Genomic DNA, 20,586 nt, shown 5'->3' with positions numbered 1-20,586 from the left:
TTACATTCACTAGTTTAGCCATTTGTTTGAAAAAAATGTGGGGTTTTATATTCCCAACATATGTACCCGTTTTTTACCGTGATGTTATTTTGAGATGTAAGGATGCATTAGGGAGAAAAGGAAATTCTGTTATCTGGTATCATTATGAACCAGAAAACATGAGCAGTGAACAAATGTGCATATATATATATATTTTTTATGTAATACAAATAGATATACAGTTTATTTACATGTTATTCTGTTTATCACAGCAGTTAAATGTATTTCTCCAATGAAGTCCATAGTGACAGTCAAGTCCATATTTACATTGACTGGTCGGCTACTTCCTGGTGGTAAAGGCTTACTATTTACCTTGCACCTGTTGACAAAACAGATTATTAATTACTGACTGAAACTAGGAAGTGGTAAAATTGTAGGTTGGACTGGTGTTACTGCTTTTATATCAGCAGTCTCAAGGTTAAAAAGGGTTTAGTTCACCCAAAATGTTGTCATCATTTACTCACCCTCGTGTCGTTCTAAACCTGCAAGCCTTTCGTTCAGGTTTGGAACGACATGAGGGTGAGTAAATGGCAGTATTAAAAATTTTTCGGTGAACTATCCCTTTAATGTTCATTAATCTTAAAATGTCTTTATTAAATCCAAGGTGCTAGTAATACAGCTTATTCTAACATAATCCTCCTGAATACATTAACATGACTGCTCACATTTACATGGTCTGCCGAGTCACCCTACATTAGTGCATTAAATATATTCAAGGTGTTATATAAATTATGGTAAAATGAGTCTTCGGAAGCTGTATCTGTCTTTTTGGAGTCCTTTTTGCTGCTGCAAACATCACTGTTCACATACACTAAATGGAAAGCTGTCATTAACATATGAAAGCACCATTCAACATCCAAATCCTTTACTTGAGAACGGCGAGCGGCAAGAATTGCTTCGATTTTCAAATACCTGCAGTACACCAGCACTGCCACAAGGAAAAGTGTGTACGTCTGCTTGGACTCTGGCCGTCAAAGACCGTTTTTATAAACATGAACGTTGCCGTGGATTTAAGCGTACGCACACCCTAAGATCAAATCTGTGCACGTTTTATAAATGAGGCCCTAAGAGAGAAAGATATCAGTTTGTGTGTGTTTCTCACCTCAAAATGTTGTACATGCACCAGAAGAGATGCAAGCTCAAGGTTTTCATTAAACCCGTTCTTCAGTGGGACAGACCGATACCCTGATAAAAAGACAAAAATAGCAGAAGTGAAATGCAACAGCTCAGAGACCTTTGGAGACTGTAAATAAAGAGGCTCAATATTATGAAAGAAAGGTAATAAAATCAATGCTCCTAATTCAGGGTTTCCCAAACCCACTGAACACATAATACGCATGCGCTTGACGTCACCATTTTCAAAAATTGTTTCTGAAAACACTGTTATGTAAATGAACGGCCAAAAAGGCATAAAAAGTTTTCAGTATTTAAAGGTATAGCGGAGGATTTTCCCGAATTTTAGAAAAGAACCGCCCTCTCCACTTTTTGAAAAAATGCACATGCGCAACACTCTACCTGCTCCCGAGAGGGAACGCCTATTAAACGTGTTCACGAGAGAGCATGCACGAGCCTAGTTCTCCTCGTGCACGCTCTGTTTACAAGTTGCTGTTGGCATGGCTCATACAAGCCTACTTTACTTTACCTGTCGAGTAGAAACTTCGCGACTGAGGCATCAGAGTCCTTTCTCTTCTTGTCCTACAATTCGTAGACACCTTTTCTCTTGCGACCCTCAGACATTTTGAAAAAACCCGGTGAGAACGGGCGAGCTTCAATGAATGGCTGAAACCGCAGCTCACCACACATATACACCTGAAAGTGCGCATGCGCAGAAAGCGAAAACTACCTAGGGACGAGCACGTACGACGGACTTACGTAAACATATCACCAGAATGATTGACAACTAGGAGGACCAATAGTCTTGATGATCCACCCGGAAAAAGAAAATCCTCCGCAATACCTTTAATTGAAAACAGTGTTGTGTAAGTTAAATGCTCAAAATGCTTGAATTATATATCTATAGTCAGTTCACTAAAAGAATGAAATATTTACAAGGCATATTGGTGGCTCAAATCCATTGGGTGGATTTACCTGAGCGAATACCTCTGAAAGGAAAAGTGGCATGTGCAAGAAACTTGGCATCAGAAAATGTGTCCTCCTCAAAAACCACAAATCGCAGGAAGGCCAGGTCCGGCTCATCTACTTGAAAGCATTTTGGTGGATTCATTGGGCCCAGCCACACTGGATTCAGTCCATTATCCTCTGTAAAGGTACAGTACCAACATTCAACAACACTACTGTAATCTAAAACAACTTTTTCTCTCAAGAACTCTCTTTTCCACTGCCTTACTTAACATAGTAGTCTTGAAACTGTAGTCATCTGCTTGACTTCCAGTGTACGGCCACAGCTCAACCTGCACAAAAGGACTGATGATGTGATCTGGATTGGGCAGATGCCTGGCTGCTATCACCTGAAGGGAACCAAAGAAAATTACATTTAGAAAATTTTGGAAAGACATAAAGGTTAGCAAAGGATGATGTCATTCCTATTCCTTTAAAGGGATCATTCAACCAAAAATGAAAATTCTGTCAATAATTCATCGTTCCAAACCCAGAAGACTTTCGCTCATCATCAAAACACAAATAAAGATATGACTGAAGATGAACAAAAGTCTGGGTTTGGAAGAACACGAGGGTGAGTAACTGATGACAGAATTTTCATTTTTGTTGGAACTAGCCCTTTTGTTGGAACTAGCCCAATTGCATGGCATCATCAGCCATCATTCTAGAACTTGATTAAACTTCAAACTGAATCAACATGGTTATTTACTCTGATTCGGATGTTTTGTTTAGGAGGCTTCTTCTTGGTTGGATTTCGAATCCACTCTGGTTTAAGCACGTAACCTGTGCCTCCATTCAGACTGAAGAGAGCACTGTTCAGCTGCATGAACTTATCTGAAGAGAGACGCCATTCAGATTTATTAGACACATTTATAGAGACCGGTTCTGAAGTTTAACAAGTTTAAGTGTAAACTCTTCTTCTAAGGTCAAGTACAGTCATGGTGGAGCAATAACTTCACATTAATCTTACAGGAAAGTCAAGACGTTTATAGCTAGATGAATAATGAGTAATAGCACATGTGGTTAAGGGATAGTTCACCCAAAAATTAAAACTGTCATAATTTACTCGCCCTCATGTTGTTCCAAACCTGTATGAGTTTCTTTCTTCTGTTGAACACAAAAGAAGATATGTTGAAGAATGTCGGTAACCAGACTGAGGACAGCCATTGAATTCCATAGTGGGAAAAACTGGTAACCAAAATCTTCTTCTGTGTTCAATGGAAGAAAGAATATCATACAGGTTTGGAACAACATGACGGTGAGTAAAGGATGACACAGTTTTCATTTTTGAGTGAACTATACCTTTCATTCTTTCCCAAACAGAATTGTTAACATAGCCCTCTATCGCCCCCTGGAGTACCGACGTTTGTTACTCCCACATCAATGTATTGTTACTTTCATTGTTTTTGCATTTTTGGAGATTGAGGGCTTCTATACCCATTCACTTTCATTGTATCCGTCTTTTTTTTTTTGTATCCAACCTATTTCTGTGAGTGTGGGGAGACTTCCGATTCTTTTGCTGCTATAGGTAAATAACTGGAAGAAACAACAAAATGCTGTAGATGTTAAAAAAATGATTGCGCTACAAAATAATATGTTTATGATTACGATTATAAATTAAAATAATATAACAAGTAGCCGTTTGCAATATCAGGCAGGTTTTTGTACAACTAAAATAACTGGAAGCGGATGAGACAAGCCACAACACATTCAAGTTATATATACACACACATCAATTTATATATATACAATGGGTACGGAAAGTATTCAGACCCCCTTAAATGTTTCATTCTTTGTTATATTGCAGCCATTTGCTAAAATCATTTAAGTTCATTTTTTTTCCTCATTATTGTACACACAGCACCCCATATTGACAGAAAAACACAGAATTGTTGACATTTTTGCACATTTATTAAAAAAGAAAAATATATCTTATATAGACAGGTGTGTGGCTTTCCTAATCAAGTCCAATCAGTATAATCAAACACAGCTGGACTCAAATGAAAGGGATAGTTCACTTTGAAATTAATTTTTGATATGTTTTAGCTTACCTCAAGGGCATCCAAGATGTAGGTGTCTTTGTTTCCGCAGTAGTTTCAATTTTGATATTTTTAGGTCAAACCGTTCTTGTCTGTCAGTCATATAATGCAGGTCGATGGTCACTGTCTCAAAACACAAGCAAAACAATTCCCCATCGTCCAAATTAAACAATTCCCCATCGTAAGTATATTGATGGCCTAAGACACGAAACGAGCGGTTTGTGTGAGAAAACGAACAGTATTTATATCGTTGTTATCTCTTGAACACAGCACACGTCCAAATGATCTGACGGCGCGGGCGGGTATAGATATATAGATAGATGTCGCCTTGGCTACGGTTTCGTTCCAATGAACTGCAGTAGCGAAGGCGACATCTAGTGTATACATCTATACCCGCCCGCGGGCGGGTATAGATGTATACACTAGATGTCGCTTGGCTACGGTTTCGTTCCAATGAACTGCAGTAGCCAAGGCGACATCTATTTATATATCTATACCCGCCCGCGCCGTCAGATCATTTGGACGTGTGCTGTGTTCAAGAGATAACAACGATATAAATACTGTTCGTTTTCTCACACAAACCGCTCGTTTCGTGTCTTAGGCCATCAATGTGTACTTACGATGGGGAATTGTTTAATTTGGACGATGGGGAATTGTTTTAATTTGGACTCTGTGCTTGTGTTTTGAGACAGTGACCATCGACCTGCATTATATGACTGACAGACAAGAACGGTTTGACCTAAAAATATCAAAATTGAAACTACTGCGGAAAAAAAGACACCTACATCTTGGATGCCCTTGAGGTAAGCTAAAACATACCAAAATTTTATTTCAAAGTGAACTATCCCTTGAAGGTGTAAAACCATCTCAAGGATGATCAGAAGAAATGGACAGCACCTGAGTTAAATATATGAGTGTCACAGCAAAGGGTCTGAATACTTAGGACCATGTGATATTTCAGTTTTTCTTTTTTTAATAAATGTGCAAAAATGTCAACAATTCTGTGTTTTTCTGTCAATATGGGGTGTATATATATACTATATATATATATATATATATATATATATATATATATATATATATAAATTATGTAGTATATATATATTTTTTTTTAAAGAAATTAATACATTTAATTCTGCAAGAACACAATAATTGATCAAACGTGACAGCAAAGACATTTAGAATGTTCCAAAAAATATATTTTAAATAAACAATGTGCTTTTGACCTTTCTATTCATCAAAGAATCCTGCAAATATATCATGTATTATTATCAAAAAATTAAGCAGCCCAACTGTTTTCAACATTGATAATAAGAACGTTTTCTTCACCAACAAATCAGCATATTAGAATAATTTCTGAAGAATCATGTGACACTGAGAACTGGAAAAATGGCTACTTAAAAATCTGCTTTGCCATCACAGGAATTAATGACATTTTAAAATGTATTAAAATAGAAAACAGTTATTTTAAATAGTAATAATATTTCACAATATTACAATAAATGCAGCCTTGGTAAGCATAACTTTTTTCTTTCTCTCTCTCTCTTCTTTCACGTACCAGCAGTTTGGAAGTTGAGAGCCACCATTTGGCAGCCTAATTTCCATGAAGGACAAGGGTCAAAGTTGGAAGAATCAACTCGTGTTCCGGAGGGATACACACGGGTGAGAGCTGTGCGGTTATACTCCAGAATGATGTCTGATTTCTCCACGCCACTTTCATTCCCCTCTTTTGGAACCATGTTATCCTTGACGGAGCGAACCTCTTTGTAGTTGTATTTTTCTGAGAGGTCATAAAAGTGCAGAATGGAATAATAAATGAAATGAAATGTCCGGTTCACTCACCTCAAAACATTTCTGGAATGTTTTAAATGTGGCCTTGAAATTGTTTTGCTTAATGTTGATGTGTTTGATACAGTACAGATGCTTTTCATTGTAGTTTGTTTCAGATTTTTTCATGTGTCGCTCATGCAGTGTTCTGGAAATTACATACCAAATGAACTCTTTTTGATAGATTGACAGTACACCACCATGTCTGACATCTCAATAGCTATGTTGTTTTTGGACTCCATTTCTGCTATTCTCTATTTTGAGAAGTAAGGGAGATATTGTCAGCACAGATATTCTATTATTCACAGGACTTATGAGTCATCAAAACTATATAAATATATGCAGAAAAATACAGTACACTCATAATCAAGCACAATAACAGAACATGAATGTGAGTTTGTGTGGCATCTCTTGTGAAAGACAGATGTACGAACCGCTTTCTCCAAACTCTGCTCTCTTTGAATGATGTTGAGAATCACCTGGTACCATTCGTCCACCTCCTCCAAGATCTCACACGTGAACTCGGTTTGCCTCAAATTCTCCTTGTTCATTAGGGTCACCACGAGGTGTCTGGCATATTTGGCTTTGCGAGCTGAGGAGAATCCATTAAAATCAACAAGAAAGAGTCTTAATTTATATTTTGTTAACCATAAGGGGCTTTTTTCATAGGACATTGATTAATGAAAATAATCTTTCTTACAGTATCTGATGAGAATTGGTGAGTTTTTTTATGCAAGTCACAACTAAGCAAAGTGTGTGAGTACAATCAATTCACACAGGTGACAAAGAAACTCTTACCAACATTACACTTCAAGATGTCCACCACACCTTTACACTGGACACCTAAGGGATTGTCTTCAGCGACCTGAAACAATCACTGAGCTTAATTCAAATATACAAATATGTATATACAGGACATAGATTTGTATTCGAATACTTTGTAAATAAATATATTTTATTATATAAGTATACAAGTATATAATGTTACTTATATAAATTCACATTAAATAGATGCAATGACTTTTAATCAATTATTTTTAGCAAATGCATGTCAGATGCCTAATAATATTAAAAATAATTTATTTAAATAATTGATAATGTAAAGTTTCTCAAATAATAATATTTTACTCAATAATATGTTAATAATAAATTTGCATACATACATTTTACATTTAACTGTGAAAAGTTTGAAAACAAATATATGTTTTTGAAATAAGTCTCTTTTGCTCCCCTATGCTGCATTTATTTTCTCAAAAATACAGTACAATATTGTGAAATATTATTACAAATTAAAATAACTGTTTTCTATTTGAATATATATTTTAAATGTAATTTATTCCTGTGATGCAAAGCTGAATTCAGTGTCACATGATCCTTCAGAAATCATTCTAATATGCTGATTTGGTGCTCAACAAGCATTTCTTATTTTTATTATTATCAATGTTGAAAACAGTTGCACTGCTTAATTTTTGTGGAAATGTTGATACTTTTTCAGGCTTTTTTGATTAATAGAAAGTTCAATCAACAGCACTCATTTGCATTTATTAAATGTATTTATTACATCTATTAAAGCATTTACTAAATAGAAATCTTCTGTAATATTAAACATCTTCACTGTCACTTTTGATCAATGTAATGCATCTTTGATGACTAAAGTATTAATTTCTCTCTTTTTTTAATCTTACCCCAATGTTTGAATGGTATCATTGTTTCCACAAAAATGTTTAGCAGTAAAAATAATAATAATAATAATGGTAATATAGTAATAAAAATAAATGTTTCTTGAGTAGGTAAGCAGCATTTTGGAATGATTTCTGAAGGATCATGTCATATTGTCAGTCTTTTTTGATTTCTGTCTTTGTCTGTGTTCTGTCAATTAGTTCAGTCTGTCTTTCTCCGCTCCCTGACTGTTTGTTTCTATGGTGTTTGATTGATTGTTAGTTGTTTATACTCCACTGTTTTCCATGTTCCTGGTTCTGACCTCTTGACTGTTTTCGACTACGATTACCCTTTCAATAAAACTGCATTTGGATCCTCAACCTTGTCTCAGAGCAGTACGTGACAGATTATGTGACACTGAGGACTGGTGTAATGATGATAAAAATGGTCACAGGAATAAGTAAAAAAAATAAAAAAATAATAATAATAATTTAAATAGAAAATTATTTTAAATTATAATCTTATTTCACAATATTGATGATTTTAATGTATTTTTGATGCAATAAATGTAGCCTTGGTTAGCATAAGAGTCTTCTTTCAAAAACATTTTTAAAAAATGTAATGTTTCCAAACATGTTTTTGACAAGTACTATATATATATATATATAATATTAAATATTACAGTATAATATTAAATATATTCAGTATAATCAATTATTTTATTTTTATTTTATTTTATTTTATATTATATAATTATTTTAGAAATATAATAAATATATCATATTAAAAATTATTTATTAAAATAATTTAATATACTCAATATCTGTATATTTAGTATATATTTAGTATATGAAACTAAGTATAAGGTTATACTATCCTACATTTTAAGATACCCTTAAAATGTAGGATATTATAAACTTATTCTAAGTTTCCAAATACTTTTTAGGGCCAAACATACCTCACTGTACAGCTCACTATCATATGTTGAGAGATCCTCCTTCAAAGGAAAAAGTTACAGTTTGTATATGGTCACAATTGTTGTATCTCCTATAGAAATATGAAGTGGCTCTGTGGCTCTACGGCTCTTCTCTCACCATATAGAAGCGCTCCACTAATTGTGGTGTTACAGGGTAGCGTAGTTTTATCTTGTCATGAAAAACATGCTGGCGGAAACACCTGACCATGTCTTCAAGGCTAAAAAACGTGTAGGTGTCTGCCAGCACATACTTGCTGTTGTCTTTGTATATCAGATAGTGCTTGATATCCCCTTCAACTCTGAGTAACAAATAAACAAATTAAGATACATACAGAGAAAAAAAGTAAGTGTCTATGAGGATGGTAAGGAAATAAAAAGGAAAACAACTAAGGAACCTGATTGAAAGTGCAAAGGAGTCAGGCTCTTCTCTCTGTCTGATGAGGAAGGCTCCATCTCCAGGGATCCTCAGAAGATAGTCTTCTGCTTCGGCTCGACTCAGGTTACTGTAAAACCACCTAAAGACGACAACACAACCATCTCCAGATGTTTCTACTAGTTTCCGTGACAGAAAAAGGTTATGTCATTGAAATTTGTGTGTATGAATAAGTGTTTTAAAGATCTAATTTGAAATTCATGTTTTCTTCTTACCCCATATGGTGGTGAGACACAGAATTGAGCCGAGGTAGGAATCTCGTAAGACGCAAGTTGAATCCATCATACTCAATCAGATTTTGTCTATAATGCTCGATCAAGGCACACATACTTGGAAAACACTGCTTGTTTGTCAAGAAGAAGCACGTGTGATCATTTTCTGAGGACCAGAAGATTCTGTAGTGCTGAATTCTCCCACTCGTCCTATAGAGAGCATACAGTATATTATTATTTCAACATTTTCTATTTGCATTATTTCTCTTTGTAAAAAAAATTATCAGTCTAAGGAACATTCTAACAGTATACAGTGGGGAAAATAATTGTTTGATCCCCTGTTGATTTTGTAAGTTTGCCCACTTACAAAGTAATGAAGGGTCTATAATTTTTATGGTAGTCTATAATAAAAAATAAAAAATAATATATATATATATACAGTGCAATGCATAAGTGAATACACCCATGCTAAAGTTGACTAAAAAGAGGAATAAAAAATCATATTTTGGAAATTGAACAATGCCTTAATTAAAAAAATGAGGAAAAATCCAACCTTTAAGGACACCAATTTTCTTTGTGAATGAATAATGTATCGTAAATAAATAAATGTTCTTCCTTAAAATACATGGTGCATAAGTGAGTACACCCCTATGTTAAATTCCCATAGAGGCAGGCAGATTTTTATTTTTAAGTATTTAAAAAAAAAAAAAATTAGGATACTATGCATCCTGATAAAGTTCCCTTGGCCTTTGGAATTAAAATAGCCCCACATCATCACATAGCCTTCACCATACCTAGAGATTGGCATGGGGTACTTTCCATAAGATCATCTCTCAATGCAAATCAAACTAGCTTTTAGGCTAACTGAAATAAAACCATGACAATCTCTAGGTATGGTGAAGGCTATGTGATGATGTGGGGCTATTTTAATTCCAAAGGCCAAGGGAACTTTATCAGGATGCATAGTATCCTAAAAAAAATAAAATAAAAATACTTAAAAATAAAAATCTGCCTGCCTCTATGGGAATTTAACATAGGGGTGTACTCACTTATGCACCATGTATTTTAAGGAAGAACATTTATTTATTTACGATACATTATTCATTCACAAAGAAAATTGGTGTCCTTAAAGGTTGGATTTTTCCAAATTTTTTAAATTAAGGCATTAAGTTCAATTTCCAAAATATGATTTTTTATTCCTCTTTTTAGTCAACTTTAGCATGGGTGTATTCACTTATGCATTGCACTGTATATATATATATATATATATATAAAAAACTTAAAAATGCCTTTGTTGGACCACATAATGTAAGATTCTGTATTATATGCAGTAAATTTTGTGGCACAGGTGTGGCAGGAAATTCAATTAGGACCCAGCTTTAAACCTTTTAAAAATACATTTTAAAAAAAGCATAAGAGTAATGAAAGGATGTGCAGAGTACCAGAGGGAGATACTGTAGGTTCTGATGAATGTGTCACTCTCTCGCACCAGAAACGTTCCATCTTTTCCATCCCTCCCTTTACAGAAATCACGCAGGAGTTTTTCAGCGGTTGTTCTGCCCCCGGCCAGCCGTCCATGAAACCAGGTCTCTGACTGGTACAGGTCTGAACCGTCCTGAATGTTTCCAACAACAACAAAAAAAGAGTTCGTGAGTGAACAATTTCTCAAAGTGGCTTGTTTTTTAGCAGGAGTTGAACTGACTGGTTTTTACAAAGACAATGATTGTAATCTTCTTCCCATACCTCAGTACAGTCTTCCTCCCACTTCTCTTCTGAATAGTACAGCTTATTATCCAAGATCACACAGTCATGCTTGTAAAACCTCTACATTAGAAAAAAATATAGATATTATGAATTATCTGACAATGAATAAGGGACAGCAAAAAAAAGCAGATTACATTTAAATTAATTGAAAACACCTTATCTATTGAATCCCAGATGCAAAGCTCGCCTTCCTTCTCCACCACGCGGTTTTCTTTAGCATTTCTTATCTGCGTTGAAATGTGAAAATATGAAAAACTGCCCCGTAAAACCTCATTCAGTTCTTTTGACACTTATTTAGAAACGGAAAATACAAATAAAGATATTTAAAACATATGCACCTTCTCTCTGTAAGCGTTTCCAATTTTCTTGAAGCTGTCTAATTTTCTTTTCACAGCCGCATTTCCCTTTTCTTCCTCCAGCTGTTCAGAGCAAATAAAATTACATATGACATACTGTATGTTAAAAAAACTCATGCAAAAAAAAACTCATGCGCATATATTCAGTTAGATATATGCTGGAAAGAGGACAGGCATTAAATGAGATCCGTTCTAATGTGTAATCAGTTTGATCTTTCCATTTTCTGTCACACCCACATAACGACAATGTGCATCAGTGTATACACAAAAATACTGTAAATCACCAAGGCGACTAGGATTATTTAATTAAGTTTGCAAGTTCATCTACTGAATATTAGCTTTGAAAAACAAATCAGAGCTAGATGTAGTTTAAACATTAGGTTGGTTTATACATGAATGAGATTAGCAGCTGCTTTCATTTTGAGCTCTATTTGAGGAGGGTGTCGTGTTTTGTGGATACCTTATCAGTGCGATCGCTCTCTTTTATTTTTTGGTGCTGTTGGAGAGAATAAATAGATAATCATGCACTGTAACAATGATGAAACTAAAAAAAATGATATTCTCAGTCTGTCATGACACTGAAATCTTCATGAATCATGTTACATTGGAAACTGAAGCAGTTTTTCCTTTTAATAAAGTTGGTTCAACCAGATGAACGGACAAATCTGAAGGTTTTTTCTACCTTGATGATGATCTTGCCCTTCAGCTGGTTTGGTGAGGGTAGATGCTCTGCTTCTGGATCCAGTGGCTCGGTCAGGAGCTTGTCCTGGAAAACATCTCTTAACATCTGAGCCATCATTTTCTGTTGCTTGATGTCACAGTGTTCTTCTATGGACAGCACCACAGGATACCTGCCAAAAGGAATTAAAATAAGAGTGCTGAATGTTACATTTACAATGCACAGTGATAATGTCATTGAATGTGTTTTGTTGTTGTTGATGACTAACTCAGATGTTATGAAAGCATGATCATTGATGGCCTCCACCGCATCCTTAAATTTTATCTTGGAGGTCATGGTCCGACCATGGTAGATGATAGGTTCATCTGGACCATTCCAGCAGTCCACTGCATTAAACACACAAAAAACATAACATAGGGCCTGATATAAAACAATATTAATTTTAAAAGTTGACGGTAGCCACTGACTTCCGTAGTATTTTTTCCTACTATCATGGAAGTCAATGGCTACCGTCAACTGATTACCAACATTCTTTAGAATATCATCTTTTGTGTTCAACAGAAGAAAGAAACTCATACATGTTTGGAACAACATAAGGGTGAGATTGTGGGTGAAATATCCCTTTAATGTTAAGAGATCATTAGTATGGTACACATAGCTCTAAGGGTCAGGAAATATTCCAAGTGGTCAGAAAATAATAATATTCTAAATGTGTTTTTAAAAGAAAATGTAAATGTATGTAATATAGGCTTTGTTTACTGCGTTAAACACTTGCAAAAAAGAATTTCTCAGTAAAAAACAACTGAGCACTGAGCCTCAGCCAGGTGAGTAAAAGTAACGCAAAAGTAACATGGCGCATTACTTTCTATAAAAAGTAAATAAGTAACGTAATTAGTTTATTTTTGCAATATTGTGATACATTACTTGTGATACAAGTAACTTTCCTCAACACTGATTATAACCATACAATATTAAAGTTTCCAATCAACTAAAAATCTTGGTACCACTAAAATTTTATTATTCAACATTAATCCTTACATGCATATGAAGCAAAACTGGAATAAAAATATAAAGTTTAGTAGAAAATGTCTGAGAAACACACTGACACTCAATACAGCGGCAGCCGAGCCTCAGGCAGCGCACATAAGCTTCTGTTGAGGACTCACTGCGCAGCTGATCTCCAGTCAAATATCTGTGAAAAAAGCAAAACACATGAAGTAACACAGGAAGTTCACCATGACGAGGAGGAGCTGCATGTGTGTCATGAGCATGAAGAACACCAGCACTGACGTGTTGTGAGAAGAGTTGATCCAGTAGTGAGACAGAGGGTTGTTCATGTCCAGTGGGCAAATCTCTGAGAACTTCTCATCCCAAATTGAGTTTTCTTTGGAGAAGAGAAAACTGAGGAACTAGAAAGACAGAGAGAAACCGCACTGATTTGTTTAGGTGCAGAAAAAGATTTATTTGGTGTGAGGAAGTCAAACTAAACAGATCTCTGTAGCCTGTACCTCTCCAGCAGTAATCTTTGGGTTATTGGACTTCCTCGTGGTGTCATCGATGAAGATGTTCATCAACTCTTGTACCTTATTAAAATCTTTGGCCCAGTCCTCCTACAGACAGAAAAAAAATGTAGAGCTCATTTTTAATGAAATATTAATTTTCAACATGTTTCTTGAGCACCAAATCAATAGGATTTCTGAAGGATCATGTGACACTGAAGACTGGAGTAATGATGCTGAAAATTCAGCTTTGCAATCAAAGGAATAAAATACTTTTTAAAATATATAAAATAGAAAACTGTTATTTTAAATTATAATATTTCACAGTATTCACAATATCAAATAAATACAGCTTTGGTGAGCATAAGTGACTTAATTCAAATACATTAAAAAAATCTTACTGACCCAAACATTTTGCACAGTAGGCTAGCTAGATAACAGATCATATACATTAGTCTTACCTTCTGTCTATTTACAAGAAAGTTTTGAAAATCATAGAGGGGAAGTACAGAAGATTCAGGCCTATCAGTATTACTGCAGAGAAATACATAGAAAAAGTAAATATGGTTCTCATGGTACAATTAACTTGTTTATAAAAAATGTTAATGATATGGCCCATTTAAAGCACCAAACTGAACCACTTACCTCATTGTGAAAGCGGCAGGCCCCCTTTCAAACTCTTCTAGCAACTAATAAATGATTAAAATAATAATAATATAAATTAGCCTTGATGTTTTACAATTAACTTCCCTTAAATATTTATATCATGTTTAAAACAAGTAAATGTTCCATTCAATAATACAAATAACATTCATATACAATGGAACTGATACTCAAATAAGAATTTAATAAAAAGTACAACAACAACAAAAAAACGTAATTGCGCACTCACCATCTTCTGGTTTTCAAATACTAAAAGATTGTAGAATTTGTTAAACTGCTGAAAATCCAGGACATAATCTTTTGCTCCCACCTCCTGAAAATGCAACATTCAGACTTACATGTTGAATGTGTTTTTAAGCAAAAAAATCAATCTACTCTTTAGGGAGTAAACAAAATGTACATCTTGAGTTGCTACCGAATGCATTAACTTAACATGTAGAATTCAGTGATATGCTTTCAGTATTATTTGTACCACAAATCTTTCCTCCAGAAAACGTCCACCTGGCACAAAGAAGTTCATTTGTGGCAAGAGAGACTTGAGCTCTTTCAGGGTGATGCTGTGAGAAAAAGAAACAGATGACTACAGTGAGACTGGGTGATAAGCTGCAATGAAACTGGGTGAGAAGCAGGTGAAAGAGAAAGAGGAGAACCTATTTTTCTTTGTCTGATCAACCGAGTACATCTGTTTCCTCACCCAACTACAGTAAGAGGGAAAACAGAGAATGAAACAAACATAATGATTTGGGTTACGGTTCATAGGTACACTCTCTGTAAGTGTGTGTGTGTGTGTGTGTGTGTACCTCTCTATAATCTCTGGTGTGTGAGCCACCAGTGTCTCCTGTCTGAGTAACTCCAGTCCTGTCAGCCATTTTTCTGCATCCTCCACTGAATCAGCTATGGAAGACAAATGCCCAACAAAATATTTTCTATGAACATTTTTGCTAACATTCCCAATAAGGTATAAAAACGTTATTTATGAACGTTCAAAACGTCCAGTTTTGACTTTTAAAAATGTTTTTGGTTATGCGAACATTCCATTTTATCATTTTGCAAACATAATGGAAAAGTTGCTTTTGAATGTTCTCTGAACCAGTAATAACATTTAAAAACCGTATTTAACATCCAACTAACTTTTCAGGTTAAAACGTTACATGAACGATGTAGCCTAAATAAATGATGCTTAAATACATAAATGAAACCATAATTAAAGACCAAATAACTTTGAACAATTTATTTATTAATTACAGGACGTTTGTTCATAAATTTGAGAAAGCCTCAACCTTACCATAATGCTAGCGAAAGTTCTGAGAACATTTCCTGTTACAGTTAGCCGAGTATCATCACAGAATAAGCACATCAACACTATCATAATGAAGTGGTGAGACGGTTGCAAAAAGAAAATCATGATTGTTCCCCACGGTACACTTGAAGACATACTGTGCTCCATGGGGACCATTCCGGTAAGAGAACTTGCTAGCAAAGCTGTTTACCAGCATATGGTGTGGTTTTTTTTTACATTGTTGGTGATGATAGTGTGCTGCTTTCTTCATCACGCTTTTTAGCTAGCTTAACCAGCGAGACTTCTGTGGTAAACCAAAAATAGGCTATATACCAACTTCATTAGTGAAAATTTTGCTGGTGAAAAAATATGATGTTCCACCAGCTAGCCAACTAAAAACAGTAGCCTAATTATTACAATTTAATATATTTTAAAATGTAATTAATTTCTGTGATACGAAACACAATCAGCATCATTCCAGTCAGAAATCATTATAATATGCTGATTATTATATTTCTTATTATGATCAATGTTGAAAACCGTTGTGTTGCTTAATCATTTTTTAGGATTATTTAATACAAAGTTCAAAAGAACAGCATTTATTTATTTAGCATAAATTATAAATGTATTTACTGTAGGGTGACCATATTCCAGGACATGTCCGGCCGGGATTTCGAGATTGCCCAAAATATCCGGGATACGGTTTTTGCTTTCTCGTCGCCATTCATTTTGTTTACATGCACACCTTTTGATTCAGTAGGACTGAATTAATTCCGATTGGTGAATCTGAATGTAGTGTTTACATGAACGCTAAACAAGTGATCGGTTGATGTGCGTTTTAGCATTGCTAAGAAAATTCCTGTGTTTTCGTCTCCATCGGGATCCGTGTGAAGCAGAATGCATGACCTGCAAAGCTGGCACGTACGTGTAATAATTATGTAATAATGTAAACATAATGAAGGGTGACTGTACAAAGCAAAAGCCGAATCCCGGGCATTTTGGGCGATCTCGAAATCCTGGCCAGACATGTCCTGGTTAAACAGGACGTATATGGTCACCCTAATTTACTGTAACTATTGATCAGTTTAATGCATCCTTGCTAAATAAAACAATATACAATAAGATTCGTTAACAACGTGTTCTTCTAAAATGAGAGTGAGCCACAAATCCGTGAGTACAGATTACAAACCCGTGGGAACGGATTGCGAAAACGTGGGCACGGTTTATGAATTTGTGGGTACAGATTGAGATTGCAAAAACTGAAGGCACGGTTTACAAATCTGAGAGCGCGGATTAGAAACTCGTGGGTACGGTTTATTAATCCGTGGGCACGATTTGTTAAACCGGGAACAGTTTGAGAATTCGCGAGTAAGGTTTATAAACTGAGCGGACGGATTGTTTTTTTTTCTCCCACAGGTGACTTCCCGGGCTCCGTAATACGCGTCTTTGCTGTGCACTTACAATGTGTGAGAAACATTTGCATACCTTTTAGAATCAATGACTTTAAAATAAACTCAGATCCATAGAAGATGGTTAAACACGTTTTGCTGTCCTGCTGAATCTCTTTTTCAGACTGCCGAAAGATTCTTCGAAATAAACTCCCCCTGTTCTCGTTAAATCGCTGGAAATCCTTGAATGTCTTCCACTGGCGAACCTCCTTGAGCTCAAAAATGTCCACTGCAAATATACAAACACATATAGTGTAATGCAATTATTCAGTGAATTTTATCTTCAGTATAATTGTTCCTTTGAATAACTAAATACAAGTGCTTGAAGATCACATGTGTCTTCACAGACAGGGCTTATATTAAGCCATAATTAGGCCTAAATTATTCAAATTCAATTAGGACATTTAAAAAGTTCAGTTTGGACATTTAATAGCTTTTATAAACATGCCTTAAGGAAGAAAAAAAAAACATAACTGGTGTGTATCTTGAGACAAAACAATGGCAGTGCCACTGACATATTTTAAGATATATCAGTGCAAGTTGCTTTCAGCTCAAACATGCATTTTAGTCTGGGACGATCTGTGAAACCAGGAGATAAGGTTTTTGAAAAATGAGTTAGCGAAATTAGAGCTTAAGTAGGAAATTAGACCACACACTTTAGTAATTCTACAAAAATAAAACTGCTATTTTAAAAAGCATTACTCTGTTTGATTCAATAATTTGAATCACTGCATTGTGTCAAGCCTACATTTAAGTAAGAAACTTACACATTGTGACTATCCTGTTGCCGGAGCGTATCAAGGCCACCTGCATGGTCTCCATCATGACCTGGACAGTGAGTCTCTCAGCCTTCTGCTGATACACCATCATTTCAGTACCTGTCTGCAGATGCTCAATAATCCGACTCCTCTCGTCCTCTATTAGCTCATCCAGCTCATTGCCACCCATCATCACTGCATCTGACACTGATAATGTTTTTAAAAATATATATATATTTTATACTTATGAAAGCAATAATTGTGTTAAATGTTATTCATGTAATGTAGCCTATGTCCAGACGCACTTACCTTCCAGTTTCTGTGCACAAATCAATCTTGAGAAATGACAAGATGACGTCAAGTGGTTATTGTCCAACCAGGTCTTGAGAAAAAAACACATCCTGTGGCATAAACCGCTTTTGCATCATTCTCTACACAGGCTTTTCAGAAACTACACTCTTAAAAAAAAGAGTTTTTTTTTAAAGAATGTATTTGATATTTATGAAAACAGCGTTAAAAGTTAGATTATTCATGTAATGTAGCCTATATTCAGACTTACCTTCCAGTTCAAATGCTCAAATCAAACTGAGAAATGACAAGAAGATTTCTATTGGTTATTCTCCAGACCAGGTCTTGAAAAAAATCACATCCTGTGCATGGCATAAACTGCTGTCTAATTTCCTATGATGAAAAGCAAAGATTTCCAGAGGACAAGAGAGAAAAGAAATACCCAAATCGTCTTCATTGAGTTACCTGTGAATTGATTTAAACGCAATATTAAGTAAATATCCGTATTTATGAGACCGCAGGCCTCCAAACCAATATTTAGAAAGCTCTCTTTTTAAGCAGAAATTTAAAATCGTGTAAGATTTGTAAGTGCCGCAAACACTGCTTTAAAACCAGGGGGTGAAGAAAATTTTTAAATAATTGGTTAAAAGAAGTGGATATTACTGGAAGGAGAGAGATTGTGAGAGATGTCTGATGTGCAATTTTCTCAACTAACAGTTGTCAAGTGTGGTTCAGTTTGTGCAAAACAGCATCCACCCACAACCTCTGTTACTGGCAAAGCAAGTTTAGATGTTAGAATCATCAAAATCATGGGGTTGGTTCATCTTAGGCCTTGTCCACATTAATACGTTTTTGTTTGAAAACGCATCTTTTTCTCTCCGTTTTTTGCCTTCAAGCGTTTAAAAAATGAAAAATTACTGCCTTCATCGTTGATTACTCAATATCGACCTTGTCACACAAGGTTGAAGGATCAATGATCAAGTTTCAAAAGTCTTCAATAATCCACTTTGAAAGCAATCCAAAAAGGCAGACAAACAAAACACAACCTCTAACATAGACGTTACCACAAGCAGGAACTTAATACACAGAGATGATTAAAGGTATAGTGGAGGATGGGTGGATCATCAAGACTATTGGTCCTCCTAGTTGTCAATCATTCTGGTGATATGTTTACGTAAGGCCGTCGTACGTGCTCGTCCCCAGGTAGTTTTCGCTTTCTGCGCATGCGCACTTTCAGGTGTATATGTGTGGTGAGCTACGGTTTCAGCCATTCATTGAAGCTCGCCCGTTCTCACCGGGTTTTTTCAAAATGTCTGAGGGTCGCAAGAGAAAAGGTGTCTACGAATTGTATGACAAGAAGAGAAAGGCCTCTGAAGAAAGAAACAAGACCAGAGTGTTTTTGGGAGAATATTTTACACGCTGGCGTGCGCTAAAAGCACAGGTTGGGCTTCCCACTGATGCCTCAGTCGCGAAGTTTCTACTCGACAGGAAAAGTTTGGCATGCTATTTGGAGAAATCCATTTAAAATCACTGCTAGTAAAAGTTAATGTAGGCCTAAGCTATGATTAGCGATGCTAGCCCTGGCACAAGTCACGCAGCAACTTGTAAACAGAGCGTGCACGAGGAGAACTAGGCTCGTGCATGCTCTCTCGTGCACACGTTTAATAGGCGTTCCCTCTTGGGAGCAGGTAGAGTGTTGCGCATGTGCATTTTTTCAAAAAGTGGAGAGGGCGGTTTTTTTCTAAAATTCGGGAAAATCCTCCACTATACCTGGCTTTAACTAAAAGACAAACAGTTGTGATGATTAGTGTTAGTGTCCATGTAACTAATCAGTGGCGGGAAACAAAGACAAAAAAACACGTGAAGAATGCAAACTTAAAGTCCATAAAAACTAAACGCGCTGCACATACTGGTGACAACATCATGGGACTATTCAATTTAGAATAACTGTATAACCAGGATATCTTCAGAGTTTGTTAAATGTTAGGCCTGTAAAGAGAAATCAAAGGTTTAATATTTTGACCTAGAAAAAGAAATGTTAGTTCATGATTAGCCTAGTTTTTAAAATTCCCACTAAACACACAAAATACCCTTTATAGGACTTTAGGTTTCAAGGTCTTAAAATCACCGCATTTGAACATTTGTTTTCGCTACACCAGTAAATAAAACGTGATATTTTAAGTTACAAAAACTTAGTTAGAATAATCTTCAACTTTACTTGTTCATATATTAAAAGCTCCATTTAAATGTTTTTTTGTACACATGTTAAAGAATCATCCATCTATGTTAAAGTTTTGGTACTTTAGTTTTTCTTTGTTTGTTTCTGCTCCTTTGTTTGTTTCTGTAACCCTAACCCTAACCCTAACCCTAACCCGTCCACACTACTGCGTTTTCGTTTAGAAACGGAGACCTTTTGCTACGTTTGCACCTCCCGTCCACACTAAAACGACAAAAACGGAGACCCAAAACGGAGAAGTTTAGAAACGCTGCCGACCCGTTTTTCGTTTTGAATCTCCGGAGGGCGTTTTAGTGTGGACGGGTCAAAACGG

At 35.6% G+C, this 20,586-nt stretch overlaps 1 protein-coding gene across 1 annotated transcript; it reads right to left on the bottom strand.

Annotated features, from left to right (window-relative positions):
• Positions 1-192: 192 nt before the first annotated feature.
• Positions 193-18,141, bottom strand: LOC311291019 (1-phosphatidylinositol 4,5-bisphosphate phosphodiesterase gamma-2). Its single transcript, XM_084409837.1, has 32 exons — positions 18,059-18,141; positions 17,759-17,956; positions 17,029-17,220; positions 15,065-15,158; positions 14,915-14,962; positions 14,737-14,821; positions 14,494-14,577; positions 14,247-14,290; positions 14,063-14,135; positions 13,611-13,712; positions 13,393-13,511; positions 13,209-13,294; positions 12,371-12,488; positions 12,106-12,274; positions 11,884-11,919; positions 11,406-11,486; positions 11,223-11,294; positions 11,047-11,127; positions 10,746-10,918; positions 9,307-9,513; positions 9,054-9,173; positions 8,777-8,957; positions 8,641-8,679; positions 6,822-6,888; positions 6,458-6,615; positions 6,187-6,277; positions 5,755-5,976; positions 2,867-2,991; positions 2,387-2,507; positions 2,128-2,298; positions 1,142-1,224; positions 193-358 (listed from the first exon to the last, which is right to left on the bottom strand). Exons 2-32 carry the CDS (start codon positions 17,940-17,942, stop codon positions 344-346), a joined length of 3,441 nt encoding a protein of 1,146 aa, XP_084265963.1. The 5' UTR covers positions 17,943-17,956; positions 18,059-18,141; the 3' UTR covers positions 193-343.
• Between the last annotated feature and the right edge of the window lie 2,445 nt (positions 18,142-20,586).

This window comes from Rutilus rutilus (assembly GCF_951802725.1).
Source record: "Rutilus rutilus genome assembly, chromosome: 5".
NCBI lineage: Eukaryota > Metazoa > Chordata > Actinopteri > Cypriniformes > Leuciscidae > Rutilus > Rutilus rutilus.
The sequence above is the reverse complement of the archived record's forward strand: the minus strand, read 5'-3'. Positions and strand labels throughout refer to the sequence as shown.

Bases quoted from the DNA above. Each gene is read 5' to 3' on its own strand.
- LOC311291019 (XM_084409837.1), bottom strand. From the start codon at position 17,942: ATGATGGGTGGCAATGAGCTGGATGAGCTAATAGAGGACGAGAGGAGT. The intron at 17,221-17,758 runs GTAAGTTTCTTA...GTATATTTGCAG, and splicing joins CAACAGGATAGTCACAATGT to TGGACATTTTTGAGCTCAAG. The intron at 6,616-6,821 runs GTAAGAGTTTCT...GATTCTCCTCAG, and splicing joins CATCTTGAAGTGTAATGTTG to CTCGCAAAGCCAAATATGCC.